This window comes from Patella vulgata, chromosome 6 (assembly GCF_932274485.2).
Source record: "Patella vulgata chromosome 6, xgPatVulg1.2, whole genome shotgun sequence".
NCBI classification, from domain to species: domain Eukaryota; kingdom Metazoa; phylum Mollusca; class Gastropoda; family Patellidae; genus Patella; species Patella vulgata.
In genome coordinates, this window is record NC_065884.2 from 66,334,692 (window position 1) to 66,348,176 (window position 13,485).

Below are 13,485 nucleotides of genomic sequence, written 5' to 3' on the forward strand. Positions count from 1 at the left end.
ATCAGACGTAAAAATGGCTAAATATAGAGCATACAGAATGTCAGAATATATTGTAACGAATAGTAAACGGATAGTTAAATGATTCGGATAACCCTTTTTTTGTATCCGTTAACCAATATCCGAATAGTAGTTTCAACACTAACATTTCAAGCTAAAGCTAAGCAGAGTTAAACAATTTCATTGATCGATGTTTTGGGACAAGATAATCTTGATTCTATCTGATAGAGAGTGATGAAACTTAGTGTGTAGTTTGATTGCTTGTTGATACTTTTGAAAAAAATAAATGTTCTAATAATTAATGTGTCATCTATTTTTTTTGAGATTTCTGCAGGGGACATCAGCCTCACTGTTGGCTTATTTTTTTTTGTTTTTTTTTAGTCTTGCTACTGAATGTAGTAGAGTAAATAAAACTTTTAACCCAAAAATGATTTCGCAGTCTTGATTTTAAAATGTTCATTGTGTCTTAAATATTGGAGATTGTAATCCCATTTGGTCACAGCAAGATAACATCAATACTGATTGAAATGAACCAATACATATACTTAATTCTGTTTTTAATATAATGTATAATACTGGTACATTTGTATACTTGATTGGATGATTGTTGATGGTCCAGCCAGCAGTCATTGTTTTTTAGGGCGAGCGATCGCTCAAAAGCGCCTGCCGCTCACCTGAATTTCGATCAAGTGGAGTTTTTTCTCCTCCTTAAAGTTGAAAATCGCTCTCCTTTAGAAAGTCATTGGGTTTTTATTATCATTTATGTAACCAGGAATGATCCCCTAACATGCAGTTATTGATCTTCAGAACAATTTCCCGTATATACATGTACAAATAATCACTCTCATTAATATTAGATCACTCGCCTTAATTCTAAATCACTCTTCTTATCGAAACTGGGAGAGCTTTTTCAGGGGGATACACAAAAACACATACTTATGGTAGGGTGACCCACCATAAATAAATATCTCCATATATCTCGACAATTACGCTACAATATTTATATATATGCCAAGCCTCAAATCAGTTTCACACAATTATAGTCACTAAATAAACGATCATGTTGTACTTAATACGCTATGACCATTAATCATGTATAAATAATAGACTGAAAACTGGTTCCAAGAGTCGTCCATAACATCCAGACACTTTTGAGTAAAAGATAGGTTACGTGCCCTTGTTTTGAAATTAGTCTCGCTTAACCAGTCTATCGACCATTCTACGTCTGATTGACAGGTCGGGATAATCAAGACTACTTTTTTACGAAACGTAACAGAAAGCTAGAACAAGAAATTGAATTTAGAAATAAGCACGTTAGGTAGCTCAACAATCGTTTTAAGAAGCTTGTAAAAGTAAACTGAAACTACTGCTAGTATCATGTTCCTGCCTAACCCGAGTGATTCAGATATATTATTTGTACTAAACCAAAAGATGCCGCTCTTAACGGTACAGTTAATGATAAAGCGATTTAAAAAATGAAACGAACGTAATTTCTAAATCTGCTGTAATAACCAAGAAGCTTAATTTAACTGCTATCCAAAATCGTCAACAATAAATTTTTTACGGCTGTAATAGTTGATAGATTTGTAGAGAATTGCACGTGCCATGGCTATTTATAGTATCAAACTGTCAGAAAGTTGGTCTCGGCACGGCGAATGTGCACGCTTCAGTGGTAGTCTCGAACTATCAGCGGTGGACTGTATTTCTGTGAGTACATGGGCCACCCTACTTATGGAAAAACAGCTACTTAATTTATTTGGGCGACCTTATCAAGCCAATACCGTACAGTTTTTGTGTATTGCTCTATCCAGTTATTAAATGCCTCTGAAAGATTATTTTTTTTAGGAAAGTGATTTTTTTCAATTTATTAATTAATAGGAGCTTTTTTCAGCTCTCCTCTAAAATACAAACAACAACGACTGCTGGCCAGATAGTGTTGGCACTTTGATTTTTTAAATATTAATTTAATGTGAGATTTAAGTGCATTTTGAATTTGACCTACATGTAATTATGCTTGAAATAAAGAGTAATAACCTGTTGTCAGAGAAACCATATGAGATAAGATTACTTTAATAGGTCACTAGTTCACCTGAGGCTCAACATGAGATATTTTCTTATGTAATAGTGACACAATGCAAGATTATCTTAAGTGTTTATGCCTAGATCATAATATTTTGATCTAATCAAGATAGCAATTGATGTCATACTATTTTTTTGTTCCCTGCCTTTCAAAGAAAGTAGGTTACTAAATTGGTCTGTCACACTTTTTGGGACACTATAACTTTCTAATTGAGCTAGAATGTTCAAACTTGGTGTTTATTACATGTAGGGTAGGTGAATTCCTTAATGGAGTTCGAAGATGAGCATTTTCTGCTGAGGGTAAGCAGAGATAAGCAATTTGATTGATGCTTTGGGACACAATAACTTTAGTTCTAATTAAGTGAGAGTGATGAAACTTAGTGTATAGTATAGTTTCATTACATCAATACCTTGACTAAGTTCGATTATGAGCATTAAGCAATTTGATTGGTCAATACTTTGGAACACAATAACTCTCCTTCTAATTGAGGTAGAATGTTCAAACTTGGTGTAGGCGTTCATTAGGTGATGGAGTTCGAAGATGAGCATTTTCTGGTTGGTTGATGCTTTGGGACCTAGGATATTGAAAATTCCACGAAATATTTTGAAATACATTTGATTGAATGTCTAATCAATGCTGGGGGGTTGGATGGCTGAATGGTTAGCGTGCATGCGCTGTATCATAAAGTCTGTCATTGAGTCGACTGGCGTGGTTTCGAATCCCCGGTTGTACGTGACAAGGAATAGGGTCGCCTGTCCAACCTCGTGGGTTTTCTCCAGGTCCTCCGGTTTCCTCCCACTGCTAAAGACCCCTAAGCGCAAGCGAATTATGTAAATAAAATTAAACCATGTTAGTCCCGAAATGACCTAGTTTGTGTCGAGTGGACGTTAAATCCCATTTCTCTCTCTCTCTCTAATCAATGCTGTCATCACAGTCCCAGAATGCACTTTTCAAGAACACGTCATCAGATCTTAATGGAGTTATAACCAATCAAATAAATGGAAAAAATTTCTGTTTTTAATCTTATTAGCCTACATAGGGCACGATCGCCAGGTCATCAGTCTAATCCTTTAGTGGCATTTAAAAATACATTCCCTCATACAAACTGGGTGATTTGATGATATATTTGGACTAAAAACATATTCAAACTAATTAATTTATCATAATTTTGCTTCAAATCCTTCTCAAAACATTGCAATTGTCAAGGAATACCTGGCTATAAAAAATCGATCAAACAAGGTCATGTTTGTGTCCATGGGTGTCACACATGGGGGGGGGGGAGGCCGGGGGGATTCGCCCCCCTCAATTGTTTTTCTGGGGGGAGGGGGTCTGAATATACTTGGACCCCCCAAAAATTTACATAGTAGGCCCTAACTCCTATTTATTTACAACAATTATTAGGATTAGTTAAGATTCTATCTGTATAAAACAATGTACAAATTAAAACACAAACACTTATGTTTACTTTTGGAAATCCATTTATAATACACAAAATGTAGAAAATACTTTAAATATCTATACAACTTTCTTGTAAATGTCAATGTGTATATTGTAGTTAACAAGGTGATTGTCAAATATGCATCCTCATAAACTAAAGTTATGTGATCAAGTTTTGTCTCATTTGGATCCTCCTCATAAAAATTCCCCTACTAAACTCTCTTTGTCGTGTTACATTCGATATGTAAAAGTCATGAAAAAAATATGAATACGGCACCCCCTGACTTAAACATGATAAACATTGTATTGGTGTGATGTTTTAGTTTAACCCAGTAAAATATGCCCCCTCCCCCCTCCTGCGGATTATCCACTGCCCACGTTTTTTTCCACGATTTTTATCTTAGAAAGTGTTGTACGTCTAACTCTTCATAAAGTTTATCAACATGTACATCAAACGCTCAATCTCCGCGGGCAACCTTTGACGTCACGCGTGCAAACACTCCTAATCATCGGGCTGTCAATTAGGGTAACCCGTACATTTTTGTCCTGTATGCGCTGCATGAGTGTTTTTTCAGGGAATCCCGTATTTTTCTAGTAAGATTGGATATTTCTACTTTCCATATACATGTACCAAAATTGCCATACTTTTATTGGAAATAACCACCCGATAAATACTTTTCTGAGAAAAGTGTGTGTGATTGTAGTGAATCATATTTACTGACAAAGAACTTGGATACACTACAATTATATATACATATAGATAAACAGTGTAGCATGTGTATAATAAACCAGTGATTGTTTTCCAATATAACTGTGTTAATTCTGTCATCAGTCTTCTAAAAGTAAAACTTTCCGTTCCCCAATTGTATTAAGAATAGCCTATAATCATAATAGATGGTGACCATAGTGATCAATAACGAAACGGTTAATTTCATTGATTGATTTTTAACGCCTAATTTAAATGTTCTCTTTTATTGAACATATTGCACGAGGTGTGTTTGAACAGTGGAAGTTTTGTTGAAGCCTCTGATCGTAAGGATTGTTAATGTCTTGTGAACCACAGTATTCCAAAAGTTTTATCGCTTAGGAATATCAGTTCGAATAGATTCAATTCTGTTAAGATATAATGAATTGAGAATTTCACAATTGCAAGTTTGGATAAAAGGATTTTTTCTGAAATCTATTGACATTCCTCCCTAACTGTTAGATTATCAAACTTTGACATTTTTATTTTGTCTTTAAAGGAGCTAAACGACTAATATTTGGTGCCTTGAAATTGACACAAATGGGTCGCAACGCATATAATAATAACGTAATATGAATGTATATAAACTGATTTACATTCGATCATAACATCAATGTTGATTTAACTTGACATATAATTTGTGTTTTCAATGTCGACGATATCGAATGATATCTTGTTGAGTTAGAGACTTTGCCACTTTAATTAATGATCATTATGCAAGTTCTAAATCTGCCTAACGCACGTCTTTTATTTTGTTTCAAATGTTATATAAATTATTAATTACCCATTTGTTCATATGACAAGCAAATAATCAAACCTCTAGACCAGAGACTAAATGAATTAGACTTTGCCACTTTAATTAATGATCATTATGCAAGTGCTAAATCTGCCTAACGCACGTCTTTTATTTTGTTTCAAATGTTATATAAATTATTAATTACCCATTTGTTCATATGACAAGCAAATAATCAAACCTCTAGACCAGAGACTAAATGAATTAGAACATCTGAACCATTTACATGTAACACTAACGAACATTAAAATTGATAATCAAGAATTTGTTTACATGTATTATTGTAGCAATGGTACTTGACAATAAAGATTATCTGGCCAAACCTACACTGATAATTTTGTTCAGAATAAAGTAATTTGACTGAGATTTTCAATATTTATACATGTAGCAAGAACGACTATACGTCTTTAAATGTGATATAATCAATTTGAGTCAGTTTTAGCATGGATTAAAGGGGCATTATGTGAGATTAGATAAAAAAGTTGACAGCTTTTGAATTTTAGACTAGCCTTGATCATCATTACTGAAGTCGGTACGATAAAAATAAAGTCTCGATTATCCATTTTAATTATCTTTCAAAAAACGTATTCCAATCCGCTAAATATCACAGGCTAGTGATGACATCGAGAGTTAATCATGGTCTGGATAAGTTAAACATGCATTATGCAAGAGCTAAATCTGCCTATTGCCGGTCTTTCTTTAACTGATCCAGGCCTTAATCAACTCTCGATGGCATCAGATTTCTCCGATATTAAATAGATTAGAATGGTTCAGCGATACTTTGATTTAATCAAATATGGAGGACCGAGACTTAGCTGCGATCAACCAGTACGGTGGTTGAAATTATTGCACACGTCTGTCAAACCTTCAAAGGCTAATATCTTCGCTTGCAATAGAGTAATTTGAATGAAATTTTCAAATTATTCATTTTACATCATCTACTTTCGAACTATTATAGCAAGAATGGCTAGTTCTTTATCTAAATCTTACATAATGTATCTTTAAGTTAATTAATGTCTAATAGTTTAGAAAAAATTTCAGGCCTAAAGAAAGAGGTGCAATAGACAGATTTAGCTCTTACATTATGTTTGTTTAACTTTAAGCCTCATTTCTCTCTCCGAGAGTTTTACAATAAAAAGGTTATGTTTATGTATTTCAGAATGGATCGTGATGGTGGTGGTCGTGAGTCTGGTAGAGATAGTACAGGTAGTGGTAGTGTAGATGATGAAGTTAGATCGGAACCCATGAGAAAGGATACACCTGGTCCAATGCCCCAATACCAATACAATCGGGTAAAGTATTATTTAATATAAAGGATAAGAGTGGCTATGAACACCTGGTTATCCTGGGTTCGTATTCAAATCTTCAGGCTGATTGGAATCGCGTGGCGATATTTTTTATTTAAACTATATCCCGAAAGGTGTAACGTGTGCACGTTAGATCGTAAGGTATGTCATTGACTCAAGTGGGGTGTTTTCGATTCCGCGCTTGAGAATGACATGGAATAATGTTGTCTGTCCAACCTCATGGAATTTCTCTGGGTCCTCTGGTATCCTCCCACTGCTAAAGACTCCTACATGTACATGCAAACGAATTTTTGAAATAAAAGTGAACCATATGTTAGTCTCGAATGACAGTTTGTGTTGAGTTGATGGTTGCTCTTCTTGAAAGCTTTTCTTAGAGATTTTTAAATTATAATTAAAAATGTAATAAAAGAAAATTTTCCTCTTGTACTTCCGTTCAATTTGTCATTTTTCTGTGTCTGGAACAAGATGTTGTGTAATTTGTGCTAAATATATCTATTGTTTAAATTTCAGGAAAAACTTCAGGAAATCCAAGAAAGTGCTGGTGCTAAGAAGCGTCCATCATACTTGTCGCCATTGTATGATAAGTAAGTTTAAATAAAAATTGTATTTTAAAATCGTCCTATCGGTAGCATCTTGTCAAACTTTCAAAGGCTTATATCTTCGCTCAAAATAAACTATTAAAGTAATTTAAATGGTATTTTCAACATATTCACTTTGCATTACACGTTAGAGCATTCACAAGGAGCACCAAAGTGAATCAAGGGCTATAACTCCAGAAAAAATAAACGGAAATTATTGAAATTAAATAGCCACTATTGTAAACAACATATACCATTTTCAAAACAATCAGATAATAAATGTAGCTGTAGAGTGTTCACAAGAAATTGTGGATGATGGACGGTAGCGACAGCAATATACGACCACATTGCCATAAAAACACAAAATGAAATATAGATCTGTATTTATTGAAATTGTATAAAAGAAGAAATGTGGAAATATATTAATAATGTGTATCTATATTTGAGCTATTATAGCAAGAATGGCTAGTTCTTTATCTAAATCTTACATAATGTATCTTTAAGAGGTTTTATTATTATTTGCTCTTATTGGAGTATTAAATCATTAAATATGTACTTAGCTCTTGCATTTTATAAAATAATTGTGTTTTGTCTTTTTTAGTGCTGATGGTATTTGGGACCCAGAAAAATGGTGTAAGTCCTTCAATCCTGAAGGGAGAGAAGGATCTCCAATAACTCTAGGTGAGATCAGAGAGAGGAAACGCCCACTGGAGTTGGATAGAGATCTACTAAGAAGAAAACCAGCAGGTAATATCTTTTATCCATGAAGATTTTTCTGTTTTTTGCCCTTAACTGTTAACACAGTTCTTTTACATCATCACATGCTTCACAATCTTTTGTAATGATTTGGGAGGTTGGATGGCCGAATGGTTAACGCATGTGCGCTGTACCATAAGGTCAGGTCACTGAGTCAACTGGCGAGGTTTTGATTTCCTGGTTTTCTCTCTATCTCTCGTTAATCCAGTTGTTGTAGAACAGTAGGATGTTAAACCCCATTTTATTTCACTTAAACCCTGTTTCATTTCACACTAGCTATAATGCGCTGTAATTTATAAAGCTATATTTATTTATATGTATAGTTGATGCTAAAGAAAGGTTGAAAGAAGAACAAGATGGTATAGTGTTGAGTCCACAGAGGCGGAGCTTTGGTACAGGGTGTCATGTCAGTCAGACTAGTAGTCTAGCAAGACAGTCGAGTACTACGTCTGATTACGCAGATGATAGAGATCGGTAGGTTTTAATATGTACTTAAACAGGCGTAAAAAGCTACATGTATTGCAGGTATTTCTTTAGGCCTGAAATGTTATATGAGTTATTAATTAGACGTTATTAATCATCTCTCGATGCCATCGGATGGCTGCGATATAAGTAGATTTGTATACGTTTTGTGGTCGATGCAGTCATCGTAAAAATGGATAATCAAGTTTATTATCGTAACGGTAGTAATGGAAATCAGGGCTAGACAATAATTGTATCATCTCTTTAATGAATGGTCACCTCCCTAAGACAGTCACTCAGTCAGTAATCATTATTTTAGTTATAAATTTATTCAACGGCTACTGTTAATATTTGCCATTTTGGTTTTACTATGACTTGCCTCCCCTCGGCCACTTCTACTAAAAGGCCAGTCATGACCATCTCTTGCACTGTAACCCAGGTATCATTGAATCTTGTGTTTTTGGCACTAATTTATTTCACATTCATTCAAAATCAAATCTTTGTTTAAAAATTTAAAAATTCTTAAAAATAGTTTAAAATCACCAAAAATCACCTATTATGTACTTGTGTCCAGTTTAAAACTGACCATTCAATTTTGATAATGAGTGTTCAATTTACAAGCGTTTAATTTCTCGATCACTGTTAAAATATAAACAACCCAATTGATTATTGATGTATAATGATTTATTTTTGAACAGTGGTCAGGAAATAAAATACTTGTAAATTGAACACTCATTATCAAAGTTAATGAGTCACCTTTAAACTGGACACAAGTACAAATTAGATAATTTATGGTGATTTTTTATGGATTTTTAAACAAAGATTTGATATTAAATGAATGTGAAAGAAATTAGTGCTAGATACACAAGATTAAATTATGCCCGGGTTACAGTGTTGAGTGACTGCTGAATACAGGTTCTGCTGTTGTATCATTTGATAAGACATTTTCATGCTGATGTGGCCATTTGTGTTACAATGATTAATCTCTGCTTTTTTAAAAATCTTTCAACAGAGGAGGAGACCGTAGAGAGAGAAGAATTGGCAGTGGTAGAATACAGATTGACAGAGATCAGGGTCGGGATTATCGTGGTCGCTATGATCGTGATGATCGGGATAGAATAGATGAACGAGACAGACATGATGAGCGAGGTGATCGTAGATTCGAGAGGAATGATAGGTTTAGAAGAGATTACGATGATCGGGTAAGTTGACAGATAGTTGATTTCAAAATTTATCAAGTATTTTTAGCAGTGGTGGTGCAGGACTAGCCGTTGAGTTTGTATGTGCATATTGACTATTACGTAAGAGACAGGGTTTACGTCCACTCGACACAAACTAGGTCATTTCTTGAGTTGCACATAGGGGTATTTAACAGCGGGGGGAAACCGGAGGACCCGAAGAAAACCCTGCTGCTTGTGGAATCAAAACCACGCCACTTGACTCAAAGACAAACCTTTTGATCCAACCTGTACACGTTGACCATTTGGCCACCTAACCCCCATCTTTTACGTGGAGGCCACAGTAGCTAAGTGGGTAAGACGCTGGCTCGCTAGAGTGGAGGTCGCGTGTTCGATCCCTGCATTAGCTTAGAAAGTTAATCAGGATTTTTCCGGCGTGGTTTCCCCTTGTCAGTGATGCAGAACAGAGGGCCTGACAAGGATAGCTCTCTAGTCGTTCGGATGGTACGAAAAACTGGTGACCCGTGTATACATTGGCATGTACGTAGAAGATCCCTTGGCAGTTGGAATTCTATATAACAGTAGGCCACAGCGCCGCTCCCGGGCAAAATTTCCCTTATTGCACGTTGTATGCTGTATGCCCGTCTTCATTAGCCCAGTATAGGAGCAGAACATTAGGACGTTAAACCCCATTTCATTTCCCATCTTTTATGTAAAAGAATCCTTGATTTTAAATTGGAATGCAGGTCCCCTTCCGTATTAGCCCTGTTGGAGCAGAACATTTCATATTGTGGTGACATTTTTATACGTCCACATTCATAATGTGAACGTATTATGCCGTCGCCCCTGTCTGTGTGTGTGTGTGTGTGTATGTATGTATGTGTGTGTGTGTGTGTGTGTGTGTGTGTGTGTGTCTGTGGTTCGCCTACAGGGCGCAATTCTTCATGGATTTTCTTCAAACTTGGTATACTTATTCCTTATACCCCAAGGAAGATCCCTATTGTTTTTGGTGCATGCCCGACCCCCCGGGGCAGAGCCACGCCCATTTCTAGTATTTGTTTGTTTGTCGTCTACAGGCCACATTTCTTAACTAATAATCTTGAAACTTTGCATACACATTCTTTGTACCCTAAGGAACATCCCTATCGTTTGGGGTGCATGCCCAACCCCCAGGGGCAGAGCCACGCCCATTTTCTTTTCGTGTGTCTTTGTGTCGCCTACAGGGCGCAATTCTTACTGGATTTTCTTCAAACTTGGTATACTTATTCCTTATACCCCAAGGAAGATCCCTATTGTTTTTGGTGCATGCCCGACCCCCAGGGGCAGAGCCACGCCCATTTCTAGTATTTGTTTGTTTGTCGTCTACAGGCCACATTTCTTAACTTATAATCTTGCATACACATTCTTTGTACCCTAAGGAACATCCCTATCGTTTGGGGTGCATGCCCAACCCCCAGGGGCAGAGCCACGCCCATTTTCTTTTTGTGTGTCTGTGTGTCGCCTTCAGGCCACAATTCTTAAGTTATCATCTTGAATCTTTACATACTTATTCCTTATATAAGAATGATCCCTATTGTTTTTAGTGCATGCCCGATCCCCAGGGGCAGAGCCACGCCCATTCCTTGTATTTGTTTGTTTGTCGTCTACAGGCCGCATTTCTTAACGCATCATCTCGAAACTTTGCATACTTATTCTCTGTACTCTAAGGAACATCCCTATATCGTTTGGGGTGCATGCTCAACCCCCAGAGGCAAGGCCACGCCCATTTTCTCTTTGTGTGTCTGTGTGTCGCCTACAGGCCACAATTTTTAATCGATCGTCTTGAAAAAATTTCATATGAATTCCTTATACCCTAATTAAAGATGATCCCTATTGTGTTTGGTGCATGCCCGACCCCCAGTGGCAGAGCCACGCCCATTTCTTATATTCATTGTTTGTCATCTACAGACCGCATTTCTTAACGTATCACCTTGAAACTTTGCATACTTACTCCTTCTATCCTAAGGAACATCCCCATTGTTTGTGGTGAATGCCCAGCCCCCAGGGACAGAGCCACACCCATTTTCTTTTTGTGTGTCTGTATGTCACTTACAGCCTGCTATGCCTTGTTTATACTTATACGTTATACCCTAAGGCTGACCTCTATTTTTTTGGTGATTGCCAAACCCCCAGGGGCAGAGCCACACCCATTTTTTCTTTGTGTCTCTGTGAGTTGCCTACAGGCCACGATTCTTAATGGATTGTCTTTGAACTTGGGATATGTTTTCCTTATAGCCTAAGGACGACAACTGCATGTCACGACCCCCAGGGGCAGAGCCACGCCCAATTTTTATGTTTATCGTTTACAGGCCGGAATTCTGAAGGGATCAACTTGGTATTTGGCATATGTATTCCTTAGAGCCTAAGGGCATCAACTATTGATTTTGGTGAATGCCCCGACGCCCAGGGGCAAAGCAACGCCCTATTTTTGCCTTTAACGGACAAAGGCCACAATTCTGAATGGATTATCTTGGAACTTGGTGTACTTATTCCTTAGACCTTTAGGATGGTTCCTATTTATATTGTTTCCATATCCAACCCCCATGGGCAGAGCCACGCCCAGTTTTTGTATTTATCGTCTACAGGCTGCAATTCTGAATGGATCATCTTGAAATGTGCATATTTATTCCTTATACCATAAAGACAGCAACTATTTATTTTGATACTTGCCCCGACCTCCTGGGGCAGTGTCACACCCACTTTATTGTTAGTATTTTGTCTGTAAATTTGGCAAAACAAACCCGACGCCTAGCCTTCTTTGCCTCTGATCATATTACAGCCATTTCATATTTCATTCTCTTCATTTTAAAAAGTACCATATCAATCAAAGCTGGAATGTGGACGTATATTGCAGCGTTAGCGATGCTCTTGTCTAATTTAGCGTTTGAGCACCTATAAAAAAAGCACGAAGAGAATATATGAAATAATGTCACTGAAAAGCTATGTTTTTCATGCAATTGTTTCAGAAAGAAACCAAATACTGACAGCACTGTGTAATTTACAGGATTTTCTGACATCTGAATAATTTAGAATGTGTTTAGATAACCGATAAAATTTATATATATATATCTTTGTTGTATTTTGTTGACTACTTCATCAATTTAAGTGCTTTCACATTGCATTTACTCCACTAATGTGGTTTCCTGGGTTACATGGAAACTCTCATAGCTTTTTATATCCAGACATTCAATGAAGCAATAAATGAATTTCATACAAGACTTTGGATTGGCTAGACTCTTTAGATTTTATGAATTAATAAGTTTAAATGGTTTATTGCAGAGAGATTTCAGAGATTCGCGAGATATCCGAGATAGGGATAACAGAGTTGAACGTAGTGAAAGAGGTGATAGAGAACGTGACCTGCGTGATACCCGAGACCGAGATCCGAGAAATCTCCGTAACCGTGATCCAAGAGACAATCAACACCGAGACTATAACCGGGATAGAGACAACCATAGATACAGTTCTGGCAGACGCAGCCATCATCACGAAGAGGAGCCTGAATGGTTTACCGCTGGACCAACTAGTAAGTCAGATACAATCGAACTTCAAGGTTTTGAGCGAGATGGTGATGCCAAGGAGAATCAAGTGGAGGAGGTCAGGGAGCCAGCACCAAAGAAAGAAAAGATCATACCTAAGGAAACGAAGGAGGAAAAAGAGGAAAAGGACAAAGGTACATGTATTTGTTATAATTTTTTGTACAAAAATTTGAATTTGGTGGTGAAAAAAGCAGTTGTATTACAAAGTTTCCTCCCACTGCTAAAGACCCCTACATGCAAGCAAATTATTGAAATAGAATTGAACCATATGTTAGTCCCGAAATGGATGTTAAACCCCATTTCTCTGTCTCTCTAGAAAATCGATAATTACATCCTGTAATTATACACAACAGGATGTAGGGAATGTAAATGCAGTCTTGACTCGAACAGTAACTTCTGTTTGCGATATATCTTGACGCACATGTGCAGCTGAAATGCATGACAGAAACTTCCCTTGCTTGGGATGCAAACCATGTTCTGTGTTTTGTCTATTGGAATATGGACATGAAATCGATGTCACATGTAATCGATGAAATGGCAATATGTTTGACAATCTGAATATAAACCCATGCAG

The 13,485-nt window shown here is 36.7% G+C and overlaps 1 protein-coding gene across 1 annotated transcript in view; it reads left to right on the forward strand.

Annotated features, from left to right (window-relative positions):
- The window catches only part of LOC126824006 (eukaryotic translation initiation factor 4E transporter), a 42,048-nt gene that overhangs the window by 5,598 nt on the left and 22,965 nt on the right, over window positions 1-13,485 (forward strand). Inside the window, exons 2-7 of the mRNA XM_050553089.2 lie at window positions 6,212-6,344; window positions 6,870-6,943; window positions 7,539-7,684; window positions 8,017-8,167; window positions 9,168-9,357; window positions 12,652-13,045. Of these exons, the coding sequence (XP_050409046.1) occupies window positions 6,213-6,344; window positions 6,870-6,943; window positions 7,539-7,684; window positions 8,017-8,167; window positions 9,168-9,357; window positions 12,652-13,045 (1,087 nt within the window). The 5' untranslated portion in view covers window position 6,212. The remainder of the gene's footprint in view (window positions 1-6,211; window positions 6,345-6,869; window positions 6,944-7,538; window positions 7,685-8,016; window positions 8,168-9,167; window positions 9,358-12,651; window positions 13,046-13,485) is intronic.